The sequence below is a fragment of the Tupaia chinensis genome, unplaced genomic scaffold (assembly GCF_000334495.1).
Source record: "Tupaia chinensis unplaced genomic scaffold, TupChi_1.0 Scaffold000056_1, whole genome shotgun sequence".
Classification (NCBI taxonomy): domain Eukaryota; kingdom Metazoa; phylum Chordata; class Mammalia; order Scandentia; family Tupaiidae; genus Tupaia; species Tupaia belangeri.
Genome location: NW_006159514.1, coordinates 2,267,730 through 2,295,409, shown reverse-complemented (window position 1 = coordinate 2,295,409; position 27,680 = coordinate 2,267,730). Strand labels below are relative to the sequence as shown.

The 27,680-nt window shown below is 41.5% G+C and overlaps 1 protein-coding gene across 1 annotated transcript in view; it reads left to right on the top strand.

The window, feature by feature from the left end:
• MYO3B (myosin IIIB) overlaps positions 1 to 27,680 on the top strand; it is a gene marked incomplete at its 5' end in the record, with an annotated part of 536,872 nt that overhangs the window by 391,983 nt on the left and 117,209 nt on the right. Inside the window, 2 exons of the mRNA XM_006141497.1 lie at positions 14,773 to 14,833; positions 15,765 to 15,840. Of these exons, the coding sequence (XP_006141559.1) occupies positions 14,773 to 14,833; positions 15,765 to 15,840 (137 nt within the window). The remainder of the gene's footprint in view (positions 1 to 14,772; positions 14,834 to 15,764; positions 15,841 to 27,680) is intronic.

Genomic DNA, 27,680 nt, shown 5'->3' with positions numbered 1-27,680 from the left:
TATACTCTATCATGAATTAAAAAAAGAAAGAAAAGAAATTTAGATTAAAATCCTATGAGTTAAATGAAGGTAAACTTCATATAGTTTCACAATCTCATTGACTGTAGTTCATTTTCTTCTTTGCGTTAGAAAGAAAGAAAAATGAGTGTTTCAGTCCCTACTATATTTTGTGAATGAAGTAGCAGCTGGCACCTATCTGTAGAACACAATTATACCAATATATTTTCCATAGCTTTGCCCTGGTCACTTTAAATTAAGAAGTAACCTGAGTCTTTGCCAGAGAAGCTGTTAACAGTAGTAATATTACAGTCTCTCTATGCGTGCGTTAGTAACTTCTCAGACTCGTCTCCTCGATGAGTAGACAAAACAGGAGAAGGGGTGAATTATTTCTTTTCATCTGAGTGGTGTAGGTCAGGAAGACCGAGGGCAATAGAGAACTCTGGTGAAACGGAGTGCCAGCGACTGCTGTGATTGGGAAATGAGATAATAAACAGTCCCTGATACCTAGATTCTAAGGGCCTAAGATCAACACAGCCTGGAGACGCAGGCAGGAGCGGCCTTCCTCACTCTGCCCCAGACCCTCCCCGGAGAGCTCTTTGTATCAACAAGAACAGCCAGTGCTCCTGGCCAGCGCCCAGATCTCAGAGTGGGGCTATCATTTTTATTTGCTTTGCAAATATCTTAATGGGAAGTGGTTCAACACCACCTATGGGTTAATCGGAGGGGTTCTGCTTGACAGCTGTTAGCTCTGAGAGCCACATGGCCGCTCTCTCTCTCACTCACAGTGTAAGGAGTCCGGCTGACTGTTAAGTGCTCAGAGCCAGGTTGAGGCATCCTCTTTGCTTATTGGATTTATGGACTGGACTGAAGCACCTTCTTGGCTTTTAGCTTTTTCCTCCTTGAAGGGTTTTCAGAGATCTAATTGTGCTTTTCCCTCTAAGGCAGAAGCATTGTTTAAATTATTTTTTACTAACATGAAGCACACTTTGTTCACCTAAACTCCTTCTCATCAGATCTGAGATTTGGTATTAAAAGTGGTAGTGTGGTGATGGTGGTGGTAGTACTGGTACCAAAAGAAGGATTTAGTGGGACCAGCAGATGACATAATGGTTATATCATTGGACTCCCATGTAGTAGACTACGGTTCAAGTCTTGGCTTAAACCTTATACCAGGTACATGTACGTGTGTGCCCAAAAATCTCAAGAGGAGAATGGAGGAGAAGGGATTGTGGCATGGCCACCCCCCCTCCCCCCCCCCCCCCCGCGCGCGCGTGGCCTCTCTGTCTCTCTCTGTCTTTCTGGCAAGCTGTCTCTCTGTCTCACTCTGTCTCTCCAGTGAGTGCACACTCCATATACCAAAAATCTCTTTCTCTCTAAAAAAGAAGGATTTAGTATGTTAGCCTGCAGAGAGGGCCAATAACAGAAGCTACAGCCCTGTCTTCACCTGGGATCTGCTGAGCCAAATGTTGTATTTCTGAAGAAACTCTGCTCTACAATTCTCTTAGTTTTCTCCCTTTTTTTTCTGACAGTGGATTTCACTAGTCAGTACCCATGGAAATGTTTTCCTGAGTGCCAGGACCAAGTCATGTCTTTCTGGATCTGCATCTGCTGACATTGACACAGAGAATCTCTTTGTGCTTTCCTCACTACATTTCAGGCAGAGTTGGATGGTTTCCATGGAGCAGGTTAGGGAAGTCTCCGGAGTGACGACAGACTAAGACAATTTCCAAATGCTCCATTTTCAAGAATGCAAAAAGTTCAGATTACTCTGTAGGTGCTGGGAGAAATGTCTAGCATCCTCAGAAAGAGTACACCCCTGGTTCTAAAGCTTTGAACTTTTCTGGGCATTTTCCACACATGTTTGTAGGACTGCCTGGTGGTTGAGAGTATGGGCCTGGCGTTCACTAATGCTGCTATGACTGAAGTTAAGAATTTCACAAACTCGGGACCAGCAGTTAGCGTAATGGCTATGTTGCTGGACTCCCATGTAGTCGACCACGGTTCGAGTCTCGGACCAGGTGGCTTAAACTCACACCAGGGTCATGTACGTGCATGCCCAAGATCCCAAGAGGAGAATGGAGGAGAAGGGATTGCAGCGTAGCCATTCCTCCTGGGGGGGTGATGTCTCACTTTCTGTTTCTCTCCGTCTTTCAGGTGAGCACATGCACCCTATAGCAAAAACCTCTCAAAAAATTAAAATAAATAAATAAATAAATAAATAAATAAATAAATAAAAAGAATTTCATGAACTTATTTTCACAGAACCTTACTTACCTCTTTAAATGTAAGATCAAGTGACACAACATCTACCTGACCAAATCATAAAAGTTAAGAGGCATCAGAGGCAAACTACATATTGTCTCTTCCGACACACGAAAAGTGTTCATAAAGAGTAGTGCCAGGAACTCTTATCAATGAGGCATCCGCCTTTCTTTGCACAATCTTTAACATTATGTATTTTTTTCTGAAATACCCATTTTGAAGTCTGTTACTCTCAAAACTTTCATATCAAGCCAGTGTTACTTTGAGTATCAAAGTGACAATTTGAGTAGCAAAGTAAATGATGATAATAAAGAAATATAAATCCATTGAATAGAATAAGAATTCATGAATCCACACTGATGGAAGAAAGGAAATAAGGACGAAATCAGGAAAGGAAAGAATGAGGTAAGCCCTTTCTTGCAATAAAATGTGAAATAATATTGGGCAGGCTTAAGGATGCAATAGTAATGTGATGCTCAAGCACTACTATATCCATATGGAAGATCATAGGTTCAGTTCCCCAGTCAACCTGTAAATGTTCATAATCCTAGCTAGTCAGGAAGGCTAGAGGGAATCATGTCCTGAGACCCCATTGAGGATGTTTCTCTCTCTCTCTCTCTCTCTCTCTCTCTCTTTCATAAAAAAAACTATTTTAGTAAGTGTAGATGGAACAATGAAGACAGAAGATCACCATTTGGCAACTGCCAAAACAATAATTATTTTAAGCAAGCATCATGAATGGATGCTAAAACTAGTAGGTGAACATTTAAGTTATAGTGAGCTATTTGTATAGTTTTAGAGTAAATCTCCACAAGATCAATTACAAAAGAATGGTAGAGAAACCCAACAGAAACTGCCTTAGCCAAAGATAAAAAAAAAAAAAAAAAAAAAAAAAAAACATCACAATAAGGGACCAGCAGGTGGCATGGTGGTTAAGGGCACTGGACTCCCACATGGTCAACCATGGTTTGAGTCCCAGACCTGTCAGCTTGCTTTCCCACTTTTCTCTCTCCCTCTCTCTTTCACTCTGTCCCTCTCTGGCAAATTAAAATAAATAAATAAATAAAGTTAAATAAAATAATTATTTTTTTAAAAGTCACAATAAAAAGATCAAGTCGGTGCTACTTCTTGTCCTTCAGACAGGGCAGTTTATTAGTCATCTCTCTTTAGATTCCTGATTTCTCTTATGTACACCTAAATGTCTTTCTACTCATCATTGCCCTGCTTGGTATCTGTCCTCAAGCTTCTCTTCTGTGACATGCTCACTAGTCACCACTCACTGTACACAATTGTGTGTCGGCATTTTGTTTATTTATTGTTTGTTTATTTTATTTTTTAGGTTTTAGCCATAGGGTGTGTAAGCTCACCTGAGAGAGGCAGCAATAGGAAAAGTGCAATATCACCCCTGTAGGGAGATGGCCACCCTATGATCCCTTCTCCTCCAGTCTCCTCAGATTTGAGGCACACATGCACGTGTGTCTAGTGTGATTTTCAACTCTCCATATCCGGGACTCAAACCATGGTCACCATGTAGGAGTCTAGCACCTTACCTACCAGTGCACCTGCTGGGCCCAGCATTTTACTTATTTGTTTATATGTATTTTTAGAAAGGTTTCTGCTATAGGGTACATGTGCTCACCAGACAGACAGAGACAGAAAGTGAGAAATCACCCCCTCCAGAGGAGTTGAGCATGCCACAATCCCTTCTTCATTCTCCTCTCATGATTTTTGGACTATCTGGAGGAGTCCAGTAATACAGCAGTTCTGGAGACTGAGAGCACAGATTCTGTGGCAGTCAGATCTGGATTTGTATCTAGGTGCAGTCTAGATACAATCTAGGTTGCAATCTACAATCTCAAGCAGCCCAAGCTTCATCTTTCTGGTCTGTGAAATGTGGCCACTTGGAGGATTAGATAAATGACTAGCCAAGTCCTCAGCACAGTGCCTGGCACGTGGGATGCTGCTCTCCTCACCATCATCCAGGGCACACCCTGAGTTCTACTCCATTCCACGTGGAGCATTGCTCAGCTGTCCTGGCTGTGCCATGGCCCTCAGCCCACAGTCGTGCTTCCCTCCGAGTCACAGTGCCCTTCTTCACTAATGCAATTTCTTTCCATCTCCGGGCTGAGGGGCAGGCTTTCTCTCAGCTCCCTCGGTTGCTGACAGAGAACTGAGGTACGCTTTCTGGGTGGTTCTCAGTTGTGTTCTTTTTCCCAATAAGGCACGCATTCTCAGCAAAACAAAAAAAAGCTTTCTGTGCTACCTTAGACTTTTACACAGTGACAGCTGCCTGCAATAAAGTAGTGAAGGAGAAAAAAAAATGAGACTGCAAGATCTGGGAAATTAAGACTGTATGGGCTCACGGCTGGGGAAAAGCAATGAGGCAAACAAATATGATCAAATTTAAAGGGCTCAGTGGGATTTGGAAAATTAGCATAAGTACATAAATCTAACTAGTGCTAACTTAGAGCAATGGCATTATGAAACATTTATCAGTCTTTTTGAGCCCCTCTGATAAATTTGTCCTTGAGCCATGTTCTAAAACTTAAAATAATTGTCTGTTTTAGAGCAAACAAATACCCATATATTTAAGTATAGCTTGAATTTCAGCTCACTCAGCAATGCTTTTAATTGGTGTGTGATGCGATGTATGCATTTGAAATTGTTGTAAAAGTTACCAAATATCCAAACCGAATAAAAACAAACAATAAAAAGGCTGTAAAGTTCATTCAGTCTTTTTTTTTCCTCTTTTTCCCCTGCATTAATAGTGACCTTATTTTGCACTTTAATTGTTGTTTATTTTCTCCTATGTTCTTTGTGTTTCTTTCAGTTCATCTATTAAAACCCAGGAGCAATGTTTTCTCTCTTTAGGAATGAAGAAATACTAATTAAAATAATAATGAAATACCATGGGGGGAGTGCAGGAATAAGCATAGATTAGAAAGAGGAATAATTCCCAGTGTTGGCAATATGACGGGAAATGGGCCCTCTCATACTTCTGAGGACATGAGTGTTCATTTCTGTTGCTTTTTCAGAGGACAGTGATATAATTCAAACGCCTTAAAATAGAAAAAAATCTTTTCCACCCTTTCACCTAACTGTTTTACATCTAAGTTGTATCCTAAGGAAATAACGAGATGAGTGCTTATAACTATATACACCAAATAGTGATCCATTATTTATAATGTGAAAAAGCTGGAAATAGTCTAAATATCCAAAATTAAGAGAGTAGTTAAATCACTTATGATAATCATTCAATAGAATACTGTATAGTCAAGGGACCAGCAGTTAGCATAATGGCTATGTTGCTGGACTCCCATGTAGTGGACCGCGGTTCACGTCCTGGACCCGGTGGCTTAAAACTCATGCCGGGTGCGTGTATGTCCAAGATCTCGAGAGGAGAATGGAGGAGATGGGATCGCGGCGTGGCCATCCCCTCTGGGGGGGTGATTTCTCGCTTTCTGTCTCTCTGTCTCTCTCTGTCTGTCTGGTGAGCGCACGCGCCCTATAGCAAAAACCTCTCCAAAAAAAATAAAATAAAATAAAATAAAGAATGCTATAAAGTCGTAATAAACATATGATGCATGTGTACACTTGCATATGTGTGTAGTACACACTCACAAATATATGGAAAGATGCTTATAATTACAAAATGTAGGCTAAAATGCTAAGTATGTCATGTGCCATTCTTTTAAAAAATGTGTATGTATAGAGAAGCATGTGAAAAGAAATATATATAAGATATTAACCAATGGGCCAGCAGGTGGGGTGGTCAAGGCACAGGACTCCCACATGGCCAACCACGTTTGAGTCCCAGACCTGGTGACTTGCTTTCTCACTTTCCCTCTGTCTCTTTTTGGGGAATTAAAATAATAATAATAATAATAATATATAAGATCTCTAAAAAGATATTAACTAATTATCTGTGGTTGTGGAGATAAACCCTGATCTTCATTTTCTTCTTGAATATCTTATATTTTAAACAGTGCAACCATGCATATATGTTATCTTTTCACCACAAAAAAAATCATTTTTAATCAGAAAAATGAGAAAAAAAAAGGCAGCATTTTGCCATCAGTTTTTTCAGTCATTTATGTTGGGGAGAAAGGCAGATATTACATTTGGTAACATTTAGTGATTAGTACGTATTCAGATGACTCAGGAATTCAGAGCATTCTCATTAGCTGAAAAAGAATGAAGACAAGACAAAACCAATAAGCACAGCAACAGAAGAGCTCTGATATCTCAGAAATCAAATGGTTTGTGATATTTGCTCTTGTTTTCTCTCCTCTCTGGATCAGAATTTGATGAAGGTCACCTCCAGTAGGTGATTTGCAGTCTTTTCATTGGTCTGGAAATGGCACTAGACAAATCAGTTACAGACCTAAATTTTCAGTATGTTCATGCTCAGTATGTTGTATGAATATGGCAGAGAGCCTCTAACTCTGTCTAGAGTGAAAGAGGTGGATGGGGTGGGGATTGAGCAGGAAAGGCTTTTCAGAGGAAGTGATTTCTGAGCTAAAGGGTAAGAATGCAATGGCCAGGTGAGCAAGTGAGGGGATAGCATTTGAAAGCAGGGAAATATGAATACTGTACAGCCCTGGGAGATTTCATGGGTGTTTGACAAATGCTTATTTGTTGTGGTGGTGGTAAATAGGAAACAAAAAAGCACTCTAGGAATCTTAGCTTTCCAGTTTTTGTAATAAAAGATGCATTAACTTACACGTTTGGGGTGCCTTTGAACTAAACACCATAATTTGTAATATTCCTAAAATACCACATCACCTTGCAATCCTTTGTGCCTGCAAAGCTACTTAAATAAATAAACACAGTAGAAAGAATCTGCAGTAACACCCAGCTGATGCAAATCAGGGAAGAACAGATTCATCCGTGACAGTGTGGGAGATTCAGATCTGGGTGCTGCTTTATACCCTCAGCCCTGAGAATGTTCAGATCTCATGTGAGAAACAGATAACAGTGCCAATTGGGGTTTTACCTACGGCCAGTCAGATGGCAATCCCGTGAGTGCTCAAGTCAACACTGATTTTTAACAAAGGACAGTGTCTTCTTTCCTAATGTCATTCCTTAAATGTCTTAATTTACCATACCTTGAATTAACTGAAATCATTTCTGAAGATGTTTATGTTTGTTAATCTCTCTCACAGTCACGACTTCTGCAAGGAAAGTTAAATGACTTGTTTATCTGAAATGTGCCTCCCTCAGGAGTCCTGGGGCCCCTGTGATGTTCAAATATCCCGGTGTGAACATACGTTTTACAGAATGGTTTGGTTGCAGCTTCTTGGGAGCAAGAACTTGACCTCTTCTAGTTAAGAGACCCATGTACAAAAGATTTGTGTTCAAAGTTCTCAAAGAAGCAAGAATAAGTTTGCTTGGTTATGCTGGTGAGCCTTTCTTCTAGAGCTACCAAGGGAGACATGAATTTATGATGTGAAATGCTCCCAAATTTAGAAACAGCAGGAAGTTAACAAAAATCAACCCACCATGAATTAGCTGCTGCTTATCCTATTTTTAAATTAGAAGGTGCTTTCTAGTGTGAACAACTAATGAGCTTCTCAGTTTGTCGAGGAGCAACTCTAAATTATCATTGAAAAAGATGACATCATCAGGGTTGGCAGGTGGCATAGTGGTTAAGGGTGCTGGACTCCCACATGGCCAACCGTGGTTCGAGTTCTGGACCTGACAGCTTGCTTTCTTACGCCCCTCTCCCCCCTCGCTCTCTTCCTCTCTGGTCAAATTGAAATGAATGAATAAATAAAGTTAAATTTTTAAAAAGTCTCTCAAAAAATGACATAATCTAGAAAACTTCATCAAAATTAATAAAAAAACGTACACATAGGAAGTAATTCGAATGAAGTTTAGAAGTAGATAATCAGAGAGTAGCCAGCGTGTCTCCGCTCTCATTCAAGGAACAAGTAACTGATTCTAAACCTAAAGCAGATAAAGGCTACTTTTAAGACAAACTGAATTGCTCAGATACATCCTCAAAGAGCACCCTGCTTCCTTCGCTCTAATCTGAGTCTGTAATTTGGTCTCCAGTGATATCAACCCGCTAGTGAGGGGAAAGTGCAGCCCAGACTAGCCTCATTGCAGAAGCACACACTGGCATTCTGCTTTTCACATATGACTCTTCAGAGTTTGGTTAGTACGACTCGGCTCCCTCCAAGATCATCTTCCCTCAGTGAACTGACAAATTAAATTTTGGAGCCTGCGAAGCTGTGGTCCAGTCCATGAACCACAGTGACTTCACCCAGTGCCGCCAGCATGGCGCGGCAGAGCCAGCTGGCCCCATGGATCTTTGCTGCAGAATGTGGGAGGTGCTGGGTACGCTCAGCAGTCCCCTTCCGGGAGCCAGCCTTCACCCTGCCCCTCATCCGGACACACTGGGATCAGGGTTTAAGAAGAAGGAATTAGATAGGAATTTCGTTTGAGGATTTTTCAGGGCAGATGCCCAGCAGAAGGGCTCTCAATGGTGACTGAGAGTTTCCGTCTCCCCTACAACCCACAGTTCAATGAACTGACTTCAGTCAAGCAGCGGAGCCCTGTAGGCGATCTGCTCAAGACTTTAGTTATGCTTCCAAGAGGCCAGTGGAGCCCTACAAATATGAGTAAATTACAGAGAGAGAGAGAGCTCCGCTACCTACCACCCTTTGATAACCAGGTTCACAATCTTTGCCAGTTAGCATGGATTCCTAACAGGGGATAAGGACAGTGTTATTTAAAAAAAAAAAAAAAAAAAAAAAAAAAAAAAATTCTTACAGATTCAAAAAACAGTATCAGACTTCAAAAATGAATTATTCAATAATACGATCTAATACCAACTCTTCTAAGAATGTCTTTGCACAGGTTAACCCAAGCCAGGATCCGATCTAAGACATTACATGTCATCTAGTTACGTCCCTACAACTCTTTAACTATACAATAGTCCCTGTTTTAAGACGCTGACTTTTTTTTTTAAGAGAGGCTTTTTTTTTCTTTTTTTTGCTATAGAGAACATGCTCTTATCAGAGAGACAGAGAGAGACAGAGAGAGAGTAAGCAAGAAATCACCCCCCAGGGGGGATGGCCATGTTGCAATCCCTTCTCCTCCATCCTTCTCTTGGGATTTGGGGCATGCACGCACACGCGCCTGGCGTGTTTCAAGCCTCTGGGTCTGAGACTCGAACAGCAGTCCACTACATGCAAGTCCAGTGATGTAACCATTACGCCATCTGCTGGTCCCGATGCTGATTTTTTTAAAGGTTGAGTCAGTTATCCCATAAAATAGCAAGTTTACTCACTGGATTTTTCTTTCTTTTTTTTTTTTTTTTTTTTTTGAGAGGTTTTTCGCCATAGGGCACGTGCGCTCGCCAGACAGAGAGAGACATAGAGACAGAAAGCGAGAAATCACCCCCCAGGGGGGATGGTCACGCCGCAATCCCTTCTCCTCCATTCTCCTCTCGGGATCTTGGGCACGCACACACACGCGCCCAGCGTGAGTTTTAAGCCACCGGGTCCGGGACACGAACCACGGTCGCCTATATGGGAGTCCAGCGACATAGCCATTATGCTAACTGCTGGTTCTCATTCACTGGATTTTTCTGCTCACATCCTTGTGATGTTTTTAAATTCCTCTTGTCATTCTATGCTCTGCACTCTGTGTAAACTATAAATTAGAGCCAAAGCCTTGATTAGTTTAATTAAATGTCTTTGACTAAAGGAGGAAAAATGCAGCCTGGGTGATGCAGACTATTTCAAAGTGGTTCACATTGCGAGGCAGTGTTGTTCCAGCATTAGCGGTGCTAGGATTGAATGCTGGGTTAAAATGGTGACCTTCTGATTTCTCCAGTGTGTATCTTTTTTTACCTGAAAGAGGGACTCTGCCGTGGTACGTTGGCACCATTTGAATGTCCTATTGCCCATAATCTTTTGCCTATTGGTTTTATCAGCAGCTGATACTCCTTGCCTGGTCACTAACTTCCCTCTGGCATTTCCTTTCCGTAGACAGCAGGTTGTATGCTGTGCTGCTTACTAGTTACGGTGGGAAGCAAGCCATTAGCTTCTTGATCCTTAATTCTTTCATCTGTAAAAATGAGTATAAAAATAGATAGAACTAATCCACATGGCTGTTGGCAGTATTACACGAGATAACCACGTATACATGCTTTGCCTGGTGCCTCGTGCCATGTGTGCATGCAATATGTATTCAGTTTGGTTGTTATTGTGCTTTTTCTTATTTTCGTGGTGACAGATTGCAGAGCAGTAACCACTTGCTGCCAGTCTCATGTCCATGAGGCAAAAAACAAACACGACAACAGCCACAAAACACACTAGTGAAATTGCTAAAAAGGAGTTGCGGCAGTTAGACTTCTGAAGAAAACGGACTTGTACCATTTTTGCAAAAGCAAACCCGAAATTTGTTTTGAATAAAGACTGCTCAGAACGGTTTTTTCCTAAGGTGTGTTCTACGAACCAGTAGTCCCTCAACACGCTCTATAGGGGAAGGGTTCATTATTAAAATAATGTCTAGGAAAAGTTCCCCATTCTTGTCCTCTCTTCGAGTTTCATTGTTCATATTATTCATGTACATTATCTGGAAAGGCTCTCAGGAAAGAAACCTGTTTGTTTCTGTTTAATCGTATATTTTCTGATTTGTTTGCCTGTAGGCACAACTCCCTAATCCCCATCTCCACCCCAACTCCCCTACCACTTTAAACATTGCACTGAGCAGCTTAGATTCTGCCGAAAGTTTGAAAGGAGAGATAAAGAGGTGAGCAGACAAACCCCTAGCGAAGAGTCGGAAGGTGTCTGTCACTGGCCTTTGGATCCTGAACAGCCACAAGCTAAGAAATTCTCAAAAGGCCTATTTCTTTGTTGGGGCAGAATGGCAGAAATTGAGGACCCAGCAGTCATTTGATACCTAAATTCTCTTCTCTAGCTTTTCCCCTAGAAGGCCTCAGAATCCGCCCACCCTTTCGGTGTCCTGTAGTCACTAGGTCTTGCTTCAGCTGGATAGGAAAAGGTCCTGGACCGGAGTGAGCTGATGCAGAGCCCAAAGGGTCTACATCATAGTTCAAGGAGGAGGAGAGGTTTGGGGGTCAGACAGACATGTGTCAATGACTGCGCTCTCCCAGGCACTCACTATGAAAAACCCTTAACCTCTCTGAACCTTAAAATCTTCACCTATATCATGGATGCTTAGCTCAAAGGGCTGTGAAGCTCCCGTTAGATATTTTAAAACATTTTAATTAAGGAGAAAATTAGAGAGGCAAGACATTTATGGGACACCAATGAACTATCTGTTGATGGTAACGGGTTACAGTATCCTCGGCTGGACTGGTGTGAGGTGTATTCATTCATGCTGGGTGAATTCACTTTATAAGCCCAGAGATGTACAGTGATGGAATATATCAAATGAATTTTAAAAATGTGAAGTGCTACATAAATTCTAGCTGATTTAATGTTTAAGGGTAATTTTACTGATCTATATGGCCCCACTTGGAGGAAGCTCTGAGTCATTCTTTCATTCACTTTACTTGTCTAATGTTTATTGAGCACTTCCTCTGTACCAGCCTCTGTGTTAAATGCTGATATGAAGTATGGAATAAAGTAGATCAAGTCCTTCACGTCATGGCGTGTGATTCCTTTGTGGGAGACGTATGATAAACAGATATACATACAGATAAACATATAACTTTAGTCCTCTCCTCCCAGGCACTCATTTATTTTTAAAAATGGGCATTTGTTTGGTGTGGTGGTTAATGTACATGGTCAGTCATAGTGTGGATCCCAGGCCCAGCAACTTGAAAATCATGCAGAGTTGGGACCAGCAGATGGCTTAGTGGTTATGTTGGTACAGTCCCACGTAGACCTGGACCCAGCAGCTTAAAACTCATGCAAGGTGCATATGCATGCATGCCCAGAATCCCAAGAGGAGAATGGAGGAGAAGGGATTGTGGCATGGCCATCCCCAGTTGGGGGGTGATTTCTAACTTTCTGTCTTTCTGTCTCTCTCCATCTCTTGGGCGGGCATATGTACCCTAAAGCAAAAATCTCCCCTAAAAAAAAAAAAGAAGAGAAAGAAAGGAAGAGAGAGAAAGAAAATCGCGCAGCGCACGTGTGCATGCGTGCCCAGACTCCTGAGAAAAGAATAGCGGACAAAGCATTGCAGTGTAACCATCCTCCTGAGGGGTGATTTTTCACTTTCCCTCTCTGTCTCTCTGTGGCAAGCACAGGTGCCCTATGGAAAAAAAGGCTTTTGTTTATAATCTACTATAAATAAATGTGTTTTGAAGGTAATATCCACAAACAGATATATGGGAATGAATTTGTTTGTGTAAGTGAAGAATAAGATTATTAATGTGGAAATGGAAGAGGCTCTGGGAATAATTGATCTCATTACCCTCATCTTATAGGTAAGGAGAACTAGAATCCAGAATACTATAGAAAGTTACCCAAGGTTGTATGTTGTGTGTGTGTGAGTGTAGTGTGTGTACGTGTGACCATGCATGTGTGATCAGGGATATTCAGACAGAGGTCAGAACACAGATTTCCCTTTCCTGGTCATTGTCTTTCACTCTGCTGGGTTCCAAATGAAAGGCGCTGTAAGAGCGGCTTCTGTTTTAACCATGCGTTATCATCACACTTTCGTACAATGGATTTTAATTGCAGAAACCAGAGACCCAGCACGATTGATTTTTTTCAAACTTTGCTTCATGAAATGTTAATATTTTGGTCATACTACCTTAAGATACCCTGCATTCTCCCCAGCCTTCACATTAGGGGGTTTATAAGTATATATTATGATTCTTTTTTAAGAACTATTTATTTAATTCTCTATATTATTATTGTTGTTGTTCAATTTGATCAGACAGATACAGACAGAGAGAGAGAAAGAGAGGGAAAGGGAAAAAGAGAAAGAAAGCCACTAGGTCCAGGCCTCAAACTGCAGTCAACTATGTGGGCGTCCAGTTCCTTAACCACCATGCCGCCTGCCAGCACCATAAATATATATTACGATTTTAAAAAGATCATTTCTGCAGTAGGGAAAACTTTTATTTTTAAGTGGATTTATTTCTTCTAATATATACATATAATATACGTATATGTATATTATATGTATATATTGGATCATTGGAAAAGTCATGAAGTTTTTTTTTTAATGCAAAAATGTGTCATGACTTTTCCAACATCCTAAACGTATATGGAGAGAGTGAGAGAAAAAGAGAGAGAGATCGGTGCCAGCAATGGGGTCCTCCTGCCACTTTCTATCCCAGTCTCAATCATCCAGGATCATGGACACTTGTGGACAATCTGGCAGGTATATGTAGCCAGTTCTGTTATTGCTCAGTCACTGTCTGGCCCCAGAGAACCTCTTAAACTATATGCATTTCCCAAATTTATTTGTCTACAGAATCCATTTTGCATTCTTTAACATTAATGTGATTAATATGCAGCCTTAGCATCAATTCAGCTGACTTCTCGGAAAAGTTTGTAGAAGCATCTTAGTGACCACTAACCAAATATAATTACAACATAACTTTTTTTTTTTTTTTTTGAGAGAGAGATTTTTGCTATAGGGCACGCATGCTCTCCAAAGAGACAGACGGAAAGCGAGAAATCACTTCCCGGGGGGGCGGTCACACAACAATCCCTTCTCCTCCATTTTCCTCCTGGAATTTTGGGCATGCTTAAACACATGCCTGACATGAGTTTCAAGCCACCAGGTCTGGGACTTGAACTGTGGTCCACCACATGGGAGTCCAGCATCTTAACCACTATGCCACCTACTGGCCCCCAATGTAACTTTTAAAAAGGATAATTTTGGAGCCAGCAGGGTGGTGTAGTGGTTAAGGCTCTGGATTCCTACATGACTGACTGCAGTTCAAATCCCTGATCCAGTAGCCTGAAAATGATGCCAGGAGCATGTGCTTGCATACCCAGAATCCCAAAAGGAGACTGGAGGAGAAAGGATTTCAGTGTGGTCATCCTCCCCTGGAGGGCAAGGGAGGTGATTTCTCACTTTCCTTCTCTTTCTCTCTCTGGTAAGCACATGTATCCTTTGGCAAAAACCTAAAAAAGAAAAGGGGGCGGGGGCGCTGTTTCTTGGGTCTTAAGATCTCAGGCAGCCTGTGGATGTGTCATAAATGTAGGAATAATACCTAGTAGGATACATTTCCTTGGGTTGATGACGTTATAATCTTGGTTTTGTGGGGTGTTTTGTTTTGTTTTTGCCATAGGGCACATGTACTTGCCAGTGCCTGCCATGAGTTTCAAGCTGCCAGGTCTGGGACTCGAACTGTGTTTAGCCAAGTGGGAGTCCAGGGCCTTAACCACCATGTTACCTACTGGCTCCTGACTATGTCTTTTTAACCAAGGACTATGTTGAGAAAAAGTAAAACAGAAGCTTAGTATATTTGGATATATATGTGTAGGAAAAAAATCCTTTTTAAATGAAAGAAATTATTATTTTCGAGCCTTTACAAATTATTATTACTATTATTTTATTTTTTAGGCAGTCACAAGCTCGGAGTTCTGCAAAAGGGTGTGATGTCTTTGCAGGACCTGCAAATAAGGTAGTTGGACATCTTGATTTCCAAGTAACTGTGTATCCTTACTTCAGACTTGTCCAGGTCTGTGGGCGTGAAGCTGTCTGTGGCAGCTTGGTCGGACCATCCAAACATGAAACCGTTAGTGATATTTTGAAGTCCTTGAGACAAAAGCCCAGCTTGCTAAAGAACTTTGGTTCAGTAGAGAGACAGGGAGGTACAGTGAAGAGAGAATCAAAAGCCTGGAAATTTGCTGCTGAGAATAAATGCTAGCTGCTCCCTGAGGTGATTTGTCTGTGCACTCCACTCTCTACAGATGTTAGAGCCTCTTTCTGAGTAAGGACCCGAGGTTCTTTGGTAGCACTTTGATATCCTGCTCGAATTCAATATGTGAAATGGAGGCGTCTCTCTGTGACTTGGAGCCCACAGCAGGCTTTGAAGTCTGATCCAATTTTTGCTGCCTACTATTTGATGTTGAAAGGATGAAATGAAGAAAATGTACAGTTTTTGCCAGTAACTCTGCTGAGCATATGTAAGATTAAAAAAACAAAATCCTTTGGATGATGTACTTAGAAATGTTAAGTAGATTAATACCTTCCTATAGGTTTTCTTTTTTCTTTCTTGAGGATAAAAATTAAGTGTAGGTGAAAATCAGCACATAGCTGTTTTTATATTCTGCATTATAATTAATTGAAGAAGGGGCTAGGTTGACTTGTTCAGAGGAAAGAATAAATGAGGGAAGCAAAAGATGTTGAGACTTCGCTTCTAATTGCCCCAAGGAGAGGACCTCCACTCAATTCTGGGGGAGATGGGGGCAACTTACAAACGATTCCAATATACTTAGCCTCCTCTCCTTACAGTCAGGGTTAAGGGTTCCGTACTTAAATGGAAGCCATGTCCTCATGGCTGCTTCATCAGAGAATAAAAATAATGTTTCTCTTACTGGGTCTTTCTAAAGCACTCAGTGTCTGGGACATGCCATGCTGCTCAGGATCGTCAAGGACTGAGTCCCTGGGGAGCCCCACGAAAACCTGGTAAGTACATTTTAAATTGCATGATGCTTTCACTGTTTGCATGTTTGTGTGCTTGTTAGGGTGTTGTTTAAGCAGAACTATCCAGGAGGCGGCACTCGGTCAGATATCATCGTGACCCAATCTGAAGAAAAAGTTTGGATTTGGGAAGCCACAGAGGCTGGTAGCAAAATGTGTGTTAAAGGTAGCCGCTTACTGCCTTCCCATGCCATATAAGTTTACTGTTCTGAGGGGAAAACTGAACATAAAAGGCCATGCCACTCCCTTCACTTGTAAGAAGCTCAAGTTAAGAAACTGTTCCAAAACTTCATTTTGTCACAAGAAAGATAAATAGCTGACCAGCTTTCAGTGGAGCAGATCATTCAAGGTCAAAATCTAGGGCTTAGTAAAGAATAAAGATTCAGAGAGTTATTCTGCTCTTCAGGCAACATGGTCATGCTTTCAGCAAGAAGACAGATATTTTGCCACATGCCTTTGGAACATGACTATATCTGCCCTCTTTTCTAAATTCCTTGCTACAGAATATGGTAGAAGTGAGTTTCAAGCTTATGTGTGGCTATAATTGGTACTTCTGAAAGATGAAATAGAAACCTGATTGTAAAAAGTGTTAATGAACCAGAGGATACTAAGGAAAATGTAAACCATTCCAAGGAAAGAAACCTTTCAACTTAAGATACTGATGTTATTGGGGTTGGCAGGTGGCTTAGTGGTTGGGGGCACTGGACTCCTTCATGTCTGACAGTGGTTCAAGTCCTGGACCTGGTAGCTTGGTTACTTTTTCACTTTCTCTCTCTCTCTCACTTTGCCCCTCTCTGGTCAAATGTAAAAATAAATAAATAAATAAATAAATAAAGATAAATAAGATAATTCTTTTTAAAAAGAAGATACTGATGTTACACTAATATCTGAAGTCCATCTTATTTCTCTGAAATATGCAATAATTTCTCAGATCTCTCCGATTTTTTTTGTAGCCTGTTTTCATGACCAATTAGTATAATGTGAAGAGGGAAGTACATAATAAATGTGTTATTGCTTCTGGTCCATTTGGAACTTGAACTCTTAGAGAGGGACAAGAGAGAATGGATCTAAATTAATATATAGTAAATGATAAACCTGTCAAAAGAATATTTTCCACATAGCCAGGTAGTGTTCAGGAATCAGGCCACAATGATGCTGAACTGTGAAAAGAAGAGGAAATTTAGTGAGAAGTCAGTGTAGTGGAGCAGAATCCATTATGCAAGAATTTGGTTGGTATTTCTCCCTATTCAAATAGACAATCTTGGAGCCAGCAGGTGGCATAGCAGTCAAGGTGCTGGATTCCCAGATGGTTGACTGTGGCTCAAGTCTTAGACCCAGTGGCTTCAAACTCATACCAAGTGCATGCGTGCACATGCCCAAAATCTTGGGAGGAGAAGGGATTGTGGTGTGGCCATCTCCTCCTGCCAAGGCATGGTTTCTTGCTTTTTGTCTCTCTGTCTCTCTCTGTCTTTCTGGTAGACATAAGTGCACTATAACAAACATTTCTCTCAAAGAAAAAAAAAAAGATGATCTCTACCTTTTAATTGGGGGTGTTTAGAACATTTATATTTAATGTGATTATTGATATGTTTTGGTTTAATCTATCATTTTGGTGTTTGTTTCTATTTGTCCCGTCTCTGGTCTTTAGGTTTTCGTTTGTTTGTTTGGTAGTCTCCTTTAAAATACATATAATTCCTAAAAGGTCAAATTTTAAGTATGGTTGAATTAGCTAAAGGCATAGCTTTGGGAGTCAGGCCTACCTGGACTCAAATCTCTGCTCTCCAGTATAGTGTTAGTCAAGTTGTGTAACAACTTCTTATCTCAGTATCTACATATGTAAAATGAAACAAATAGTACTTCATATCTGAGAGGCTTGTACTGAGGATTAAATCAGCGAGTGTAAATAAAGAGCTTAGGGTAGTGTGTAGTCCATAGTAAGGGTTCTACAAATGTCAGCTGTGGTGGTTATTGTTATTGACATTACATAAACACAAAGTTAATATATATGAATATGAGTAACAGGTTGAAAAGTAAAGTTCTACTTTGTTCTTTTCCTTTTTTACATTTATTTTATTAGTGAGAGAGAATGTGTGTGCACAAGAGAGAAAGAGAAAGAAGAAACAGGCATCCTTGGCATGGCCTTGTCAGGCTGTGATCTCCTTCCCTAGCCCTCTAGTTCATCCAAGTCTTGGGTACCCACATACCTGGAGTGTTTTCAGGTCAATGCAGTCAACTTTCTGGCTTTCATCCCTGCAGTTCAGTATGCTATTGCCCATGCTACCAAGACTGGGCCAAGAAACAAAGTTCTCTTTTTAAATTTATTATTACTATTATTATAGACAGAGAATACGAGGGATATCCATAGAGAATGAGAATGCATGCCCTGGTGGGTCATGGTCACACTACAACTCTATTTCCTCCATTTCTCCATCCCATCAGGATCCTAGGCTGGCACACACATAGGCCTGGCACATATTGCAAACTACCAGAGCCCAGACTAAAACTGCAGTTGGCCATGTGGGATCCTGCTGCCCATGTGTGCAGGAATTAACCACTGTGCTACAGGACTGGCCCATGAAGTTCTTACTGTAAGGCATTAAGTTTTGGTGAAATAGTTCAGAGGGAGTAAAAATATATTGCCTTTCAAATTAATAACTATTAAAGGGAAAAGAGACTCATTGGATTGCAATTATTTTCCCCAGACTTTAGAAAAATGTCCCCAAAAGTCACACTTATAAAGTTACAGTTATGGGGCCGGCAGGTGGCATGGTAGTTAAGGGTGCTAGACTCCCATATGGCAGACCACAGTTCGAGTCCTGGACCTGGCAGCTTGCTTTCTTACTTTCCGTCTCTCTCTCTCTCACCTTGTCCTTCTCTGGTCCAATTGAAAGGAAGAAAGAGAGAGAGAAAAAAAAGAAGGAAGGAAGGAGGGAAGGAAGGAGGGAAAGAAGGAGGGAAGGAAGGAAATTAAATAAAATAATTCTTTCAAAACATAAATAAAGTCACAGTTACAAACATGACTTGCTGATTACAGCTCATATGCACTTTCCTCTCATGACTGTCCCTTCCTGTCAAACTAACCAATTGTCTGTTGTGTCTGCCACCATCACTCTTATTCCCCTTACACGCTTGTAAACAGCATCCTAAGTGGTATCCTTGCCCCCATTCTCTTTCTCCATCAGCCTCTTATGCACAAATGGCTACAGAGTTATTCTTTTCTTTCTTTTTTAATTATTATTATGTTTTTTTTTTTTTTTGAGAAGTTTTTGCTATAGGGCAAAAGACAAGAGAGACAGAAAGAGAGAAATCACCCCTCGGGGGGAATGGCCACACCACAATCCCTTCTCCTCCATTCTCCGCCCAGGATCTTGGGCACGCACGCACACGTGTGCAGCGTGAGTTTAAGCCCTCAGGTCTGGGACACGAACCACGGTCAACTACACAGGAGTCCAACAACATAGCCATTATGCCAATGGCTGGTCCCAGCTACAGAGCTTTTCTAAAGCATAACCCTGATCACGATATTTCCTTCCTCCATACTCCTCAGTGGTTCCTAGTACCCCAGCATCAACTTTAGACTTCTTGACACGGCTTCAAGGCTTTCTCGGCTCTCATCCTAATCTTCCTTTCTAGCTCTAATTTCCACTGATGTCCTTTCCTCATTCTTAGCTGCAGAATCTCCGAACTATTCTGTGTTCTCTGATCACGCTTGGCACATTCTTCCCCTCCTTTATGACTCTGCTCATGCTGCCCCCTCTGCTCCACTAGTCTCTTCTTGTTCACTCATCAGAATCCTGGATATTCTTAATGAACCACAAGGCTCCCTACTCTGTGCTCTTCGACTTCTCATATAGTACTAATCACATCCTGTCTTGAATGGTATTTCTTTCATGCACCTATTAGATTTTAAACTCCCAAAAATCATATCTTTCATTTATGATTTTCTTCTCACCACCTAGTCTGCATCCTCATATTGAGTCCTCGAGCATCCAAAGCTGTGATCAAATACGGTGGAAAGAAGACTTAAACTCTACCTGAGTAACCAAAGTAGAGTTTCTAAATGTATTTTCTTTTTTTTTTTTAAGGAATTGTTTATTTAATTTTGTCATTATTACTATTTTCGAATTTGTTGCAAGACACGTGCACTCATCAGACAAAGACAGAGAGAGAAAATGAGAAAGCCACCACGTCCAGGACTCAAACTATGGTCGGTCATGTGGGAGTACAACGCCTTTAACCACCTCGCCACCTGCCGGCCCCATTTTTCCTTTTTTTTTTTTTTTTAACCAGAGACAGAAAGTCAGGGAGAGAAAACACCTCTTATTATGGCACAGTCAGACCACAATCCCCCTTCTGCCATCTCTCCACCCTAGCATGATTCTGGGCAAATACACACATACACATGGCATGTCCCTCAAGCTTCCAGGGTTGGGACTCGAACTACTGTCAGCCATGTGGGATCTGGCTCTTTATACACAGCACCCAACTGCTATACCACTGGGTCAGCTTTTAAAAAGTATTTCTAATAATTCTGGAACAAAATTAATGTCTCTTAGTCACTCCCAAGGAGATGTAACATACTAGAGGAACAAGTTAAAATAATGGGAGCTGTTTTATTTCATTGCTATTGTTTTTGGAAGAGGGAGAAGAAAAGAAAGCCTAGGAAGTGAAAAGCATTATATGTAAATCAAATCTCCCATGACTGAGAAAACAACAAAGATGAATTGAAGAACAAAAGTTTTCCAGTTTTGCTAATAACATTAATTGTCAGAACAATATATTCTTTTTTTTTCTTCAGGGTGCATGCACATACCAGAGAGAGAGAGGAAGTGAGAAAGCATTTCAGGGAGGAATAACCATGCCACAATCCCTTCTCCTCCACTGTCCTCCTGGAATCTTGGGCATGTACACGCACATACATGCCCAGTGTGTTTCATAAGCCCTTGCGTCTGGGACTCAAACTGCAGTTGGCCATGTGGGATCCAGACACTTTAACCATTACACCACGAGCTGGCATAGAAACAAGAATATATTCTTTATTTTTTATTTATTTAATTTTTTTAGAGAGAGAGGTTTTTGCAATAGGGCGTGTACACTTGCCAGAGAGACAGAAAGCAAGAAATCACCCCTCGGGGGATGGCCACACTGCAATCCCTTCTCCTTCATTCTCCTGTGGGGCTTTTGGGCATACACACACACACACACACACACACACACACACACACACACAAGACTGGAATAAAGGTCTAAAACTCAACAATGTTATTTGACTAGAGAGAGAGAGATTGTTCATCTAATTTAGATAATTGTAAAACTTAAGGAAGTTGTAAGATATATTCTTGGTACCAGCAGTTAGCGTAATGGCTATGTCGCTGAACTCCCATGTAGCCGACCACAGTTCGAGTCCCGGACCTGGTGGCTTAAACTCATGCTGAGTGTGTGTGTGTGTGCCCAAGATCCCAAGAGGAGAATGGAGGAGAAGGGATTGCGGCATAGCCATCCTCCCTGAGGAGTGATTTCTTGCTTTCTGTCTCTGTCTCTCTGGCAAGTACACGTGCCCTATAGCAAAAATCTCTCAAAAAAAAAAAAAAAAAAAAAAGAAAGAATATATTCTTTAAGAGACACTTTAGTGGGGACCAGCAGGTGGTGTGGTGGTTAAGGCACTGGACATTCCCAAGTGGCCAACCATGATTTGAGTCCCAGACCTGGAGGCTGGCTTTCTCACTTTCTCTCTCTCTTTCTCTGTGTCTCTCTCTGATCAAATTAAAATAAATGAATGAGTAAATAAAATTAAGTAAAAAAAAAAATAATTCTTAAAAGAAAAGAAATAAACGAGACACTTTAGCAAGTTATACCCTCATGTTTAATTCCTGTCTTAAATGACCCATTACTTTTTCCCATGGTTTTGTGGGAAGCTGGAAAAAAAATATTGTGGCCTTTCTATTTAAAAACAAGCAAAAACAAACAAACAAACAAACAACAACAAAACAACAACAACAACAAAAAAACACTAACATCTGGGACCAGGAGGTGGTGTGGCAGTTAAGGTGGCTGGACTCACACATGGCCAACAGAGGCATGAATCCCGGACCTGGCAACTTGCTTTCTCACTTTCTCTTTCTGTCTCTCTCTGGTGAGTGCACATGCCCTATAGCAAATTTAAAATAATAATAATAATAATTAATAAAATTAAGTAATTTAATAAAAAGGAAAAAAAAAGTCACTAACATCCAACAAGTTTGCATTCTAACTTGCAGTAAGGACTAACCTCACTATTCTGTAAAGGAGTGTTGCAGGGTTGTGGTGAAGAGCAGGGCATAAATCAGTTTCCCGCTCTGCTCAGAGCAGCCATCCAGAGAAGAGCGTAAATGTGGGGCTTGGACAAGGCTGTCTTGAGCCCCCTAGTCAGATACACATCTAAGAAGTGTCCCAAGCTGGCCCGTGCACACTGGCTCACTGCTCACAGAGGAGGGAAATGCACAGCATACCCCCGAAGTGCATAACAAATCACTTGGCCACTAATGCAGGCAGTTAAATGATTTAATAGGGCTGACAGGAATGTATACAGACCTAATTTGATTTCACCATGTAAACATTTATTTTTTACTCATTTATTCTACTTATTTATTCACTCATTTATTCAAAAAAAAAATAGTTATTAAGTGCCAGGAACTGTCCTGGGCCAGTACTTCTCAAACTGTGTTGAAAAACCAGCTTTGTTTTTTCTAATTGATTGTTTTCCAATGTGCACAGTCTGGTATTTTTGTGAAATATAATAAAAATTTATGACTAGAAAAACAATCTTGCACTTGGATGTTGCACCAATATCGAATTAATCTAAACTTTTCTAAACGTCATACTCTCAATTAAATTACTCTAAATGTCTTTACTAATCTTTTTGGGGGACCTGAAACAAGCGGCAGTGTCCGGACCACACGTCGGGTACAGTTCCAAGTATGTGTGATCGGCGTCCAGGAACAGCGCAATACAACCCTCCTGTCCAGATGATGCTACGCTCTAATGGAGAGAGCAACAAAGTAAACAATAAGCATAATAAACAAGTCACTTCTAGGGGATGTCAGAACAGAGTGTATAGGGAAGAAAAAAGAGCGAGGGTGGGCTTAGGGGTGGTTATACTTTAAACAGGGCGGTCAGGATGGCTTCACTGGAGATGCGAGGTTTGAGTAAAGACTCCAACGAGGTGAGCCCATTTGCCCCGTGGTTATCTAAGAGAAGAGCATGGCAGGCAAAGGCACAGCCGCCCCAGAGGCTGGGAGGAGAGAGCACGTGCCTGGAATACGTGAAGAGTGGCAAGAAGCCCAAGTGACTGGGGCTGAGAGAGCAAGGAGAGTCGCAGGAAATGAGGAGCCAGGTGATGCAGGTCGGTAACTTCATGCCCTAACAAACACCCTGGGGAGCTAGTTCAAATGAAGCGTTTGATGAAGCATGTCTGGGAGTTCTTGAGAGTCAAACTTTCAGGTGGTGCTGAGGTTTTTGGTCTGAGGTCTATATTTTGAGTAGTGAGGTTGAAATCCCAGTGAAATAAGGAGCCAATGAGCATTTCCAGCAAAGCAGTGATATGATCTGAGTTCTGTTTTTAAACAATCACTCCAGCTTTTGTTATGTTTTAAAACAGTCACTCCAGCCTTGGCCTTGAGTGTCAAGTCTAGACATCATCAGAAAATATGATAGTCCGTGTAAATGCCTTTTCCAGACAGCAGAAACTTTCTAAAACCTGTGACTGCATTTCATATTGAGTGTACTGAACACAATGCTCCTTATTCTTAGTGCCTTGGGTATGATTATTAACAATTATCCCACTGGGTTGTAATGCAGAGAGATCGTCGGAGACATTATGGAATGAGGCCACCTGCCCTTGAATTAAATGACCCGTGACCATCGTGATTTTTAGTTAATGTGCTAGATTTTATTTTTTCTTTGCTTACTCTTCATTCGTACAAAGCAAATGCTTCTTGCCATTGTCAATGTACTTTTCTTCACCTCCTTTCTTTCCTTTTCTTCTCTGCTATGACCTTTAAAAACCCAGAATTTGAACATCTTTTTTTGGCAGTAAGAGAAATGGGTCTGAGTTGGAGATCTGAGGAATGAAAGGCAGAAACTCCCGTGTCTGAGGTGCCTACCTTAGGCTTGAGGTGCTTTTTACATTTTCTTAGTATTAAGCACACAGCTTCAGTTCAGCTTTGTGACCTGATGCCTGCTCCTCACCAAAGTGAGGTCACCCATGTTTGGTTGTCTTCTCCTGAGTATACTTGGACCATATTTCTAATAGTCAAAAGATTGTTGCATTTTCTTTCTTTCTTTCTTTCTTTTTTTAGGGAGCGTGCACTCACCAGAAAGACAGAGACAGAGAGACAGAAAGTGAGAAATCACCCCCCGGGGGGGATGACCATGCTGGGCACACACGCACACATTCCCAGCATGAGTTTTAAGCCACTGGGTCCGGGACTCAAACTGCAGTCGACTACATGGGAGTCCAGTGACATAGCCATTATGCTAACGGCTGGTCCCGCTATTGTTGCATTTTCTAAAAGCCACTTTAGTGATGTAGCATCTTAAATTTTTAGGGTACTAAAGAGCATGGAGTATTGTAGCGACCTCCCAAGAAAATCTTGGGGTCTGGTTGAGTTCCCAGAGAGCACCTGCCATCTGCCATTGGGCTTTAGTGATCTGATTTCAGATCTTCTCTGTCCTGTGTACCTCTTGACCACTGAGCAAATGGCACACTGTCTTTCACTCAGTTGCTTCTTTAGTAACATCTACTTCAGTATTTGCCTTTATTTTTCTAGCTGCTCATTACTAAATTGTTGTTGCTCTCGGCAGAAGTTTAGCTATCAGGAAGCAAATGCAGGCTGCATTTTATCCTTGGAAGTCCTAGTGGCAGGATGACCAAACATTTCAGTTTTCCTAGGACTGAAGGGTCTTCCAGGATGTGGGTTTTCGGTGCTAACACAAGGACAGTTCCAGGAAAATGGGATGGACTGCTCACCCTATAATAATACTGGGAGTTGAGCTCAATTTGGGCAAGTTGTCTTAATTAGACCACTGTTTCAGGCACGACTATGTCTTGGATCCTTGCTACAGAACGCCTCACACTGGCCACCTGTACTGGAAGGTGTTTTAAGCAGCTTGCCAAACAGCAACACTGTGATCATAAAGGGCTCAGATGTCCTGCATTTGACAGGGAGTGTGTTCCTACAATGGGGTCTCACAGGCCACATCATTTCTTCTGGGAAAGCACATGGAAATGAGATTCTATATAGAAGGAAGGCTACTGGGCCTCTCTGTCTCATACCCAGTTTCATTACTGATACCTCATATAGTACCGCAAGGCCACTGGGGTGTCTTCATTTATGGGTGGTCTCTGGGGTTCTGAATCCCTGCTCTTTTCGATTCTATTGAACTAAAAACATCTTTTCTTCTTGCCAGTGCCACTGAATTCAACTGAAACCCTCATTAAAAAACAAAATAATAAAAGCTTGGTAAAGTCTCAATCTTGAGACTTTTCTTAGTGAGATGGCAAGAAATTATAGGCATAGAATTTATTTATCACTGGTGTATGAGGTGGGGAAAACACCTCCTTGTTAAGAGATCTTTTTAGACCAATGATTCTCAATCATCAGTAGACATCAGAATCACCCAGAGAATTTGATAAACTATCCCATAATTTCTGATCCTGTGAGGAGCGGGGTGGGATTTGCATTTTTATCAAGTTCCCAGGTGATGAGAAACTGTGCTAGTCTGAGGACCCCCCTTGGAGAACCACTACTCTACACATTCCCTATGTCTATGATACTATATTGAATTAGAGAGTGGTTTATATATGTAGCTTTTTCTCATTCACTTAGTAAACATCTCCCGAGCACCTACTCTATCTACCCAAGGGTCAGGAAATGAAATAAGACTCATGAAAAACTATTATTTGGTCTTTGTAGCTGTTAGTTTCCAAAGCAGATTTGGTGACATACTGAGTGTCTTGTATCTCAAATGGTCTCCTTAAATTCTCACAAAGTTATCAAAATGGAAGTTACATTTACTAGTAGCTTATCTACACAACCAAAGGATAGGGGCTCCCCAAACTTATAAAAAGTCTACAATGTTCCAATTCCTACCATCATCAGGAATTATTTCACTTGAAGCTTATTTCTATTGTATTTTTTTTTTTATTGATTTTAGATTTTTGCCGTAGGGCACATACACTCGCTAGGAAGAGCTAGACAGAGAGGAAAAGTGAGAAATTACCCCCCCGCCCAGGGGAGGTGGCTGCGCCACAATCCCCTCTTTTCCATTCTTCTCTCAGTATTGGGCCCTCACACACATGCATCTGGTATGTTTTTCAAGGTGATGGTCCAGGACGCAAACCGTGGAGTTGGCCACATGGGATCCACTGCCTTAACCTTTGTGCCACCTGCTGGCTCAAAGGTTATTTCTATTTTATAAACTATACCACCCCTGCCAGTTTCATCACTATATAGTTTTCCGCACAGTAAATTACCCTAAACCTCACCAGATCTGAATATTTTCATGAATCTCTAATAGGTATGTCACTGATGTAATGCGTATACCCTGGCTTTTTGCAAAAGAATTAAGCAAGGCCAGCATGGAGAAGTGAACGGTTTAGGCTCATAGGCACGGGGCAGAGAGATGAAGGAGCAAGATGAGAGGAGACGTTAGTTCTCTTACCCCAAATTTAATTTCTAATTTTTAAAGTTTTTTAAATTTTAAATTTTTTTAGAGGTTTTTACTATAGGGCGCATGCACTCGCCAGACAGACAGAGACAGAGAGACAGAAAGCGAGAAATCACCCCCTGGGGGGATGGCCACACTGCAGTCCCTTCTCCTCCATTCTCTTCTGGGGGTCTTGGGCACGCATGCACACACGCCCTGAGTGAGTTTTAAGCCACCAGGTCCAGCACGCGAACTGCCGTCGACTACATGGGAATCCAGCAACATAGCCATTACGCTAACTGCTGGTCCCAAGTTTAATTTCTAATTTAGGCCCATTTATATTAATGTCTCCTATTTTACTTAAAAGATTTTGTCATTTTTCCTAGATTTGGGGTTGTGTTCTGTTTTTTTTTTTAATTTTGGAAATTGTGAAGTGAGGACATCAATTATAGTCCTGGTGGTTAACCCTGTCTGAGCCTCTGTCCATATTTGGGCCAGCTGGTGGTATGGGGTTTAGGCAGCTGGATCCCACATGGGCAATTGCATAGTTCAAGTTCAGGACTCAGCTGATTAAGACACACAGGGCAGGTGTGTGTGCATGCCCAAAATCCCAAAAGGAAGGAGAAATGGAGAAGGCATTGCAGTGTGACCATTCCCCTTGGCAGGTGCTTTCTCATTTTCCCTTTCTCCCTGTCTCTTTCTCACCAATGCATGCACCCTCTTGCAAATTAAAACAAAATCAAAAACAAAAAGTAACTTCGTAGGATACCTACTGAGAGGAAAAGATCCATTGTGATGCTCCATTTCCCCTTCAATCTGGGGATCAGGATGATAAGGAAGAAGGGCGACATCGTATCCTCGCAGTCTGCTGAGTCAGTAGTGAGATCTGATTCTGTTGGAGGAGTTGAGGCTGGAGGAGGCCCGAGGGAAAATTGGCCACAGCTGTGAGAGCGGGTAGTGCGCTGCCTGGAGGTCACATGCCGGGCCACTGTTCCTGAGGCCACATACCTTGGGGAAAGCCTTTCGACAGCTTGTTCTCGTTCCTGCAACTCATTAAAGTACATTACAAAGTTGGAGCGTTTCTGACCTCATTTCCGCTTAGATTGTTCCTGCAAACATATCTGAACACTGTCCCTGCT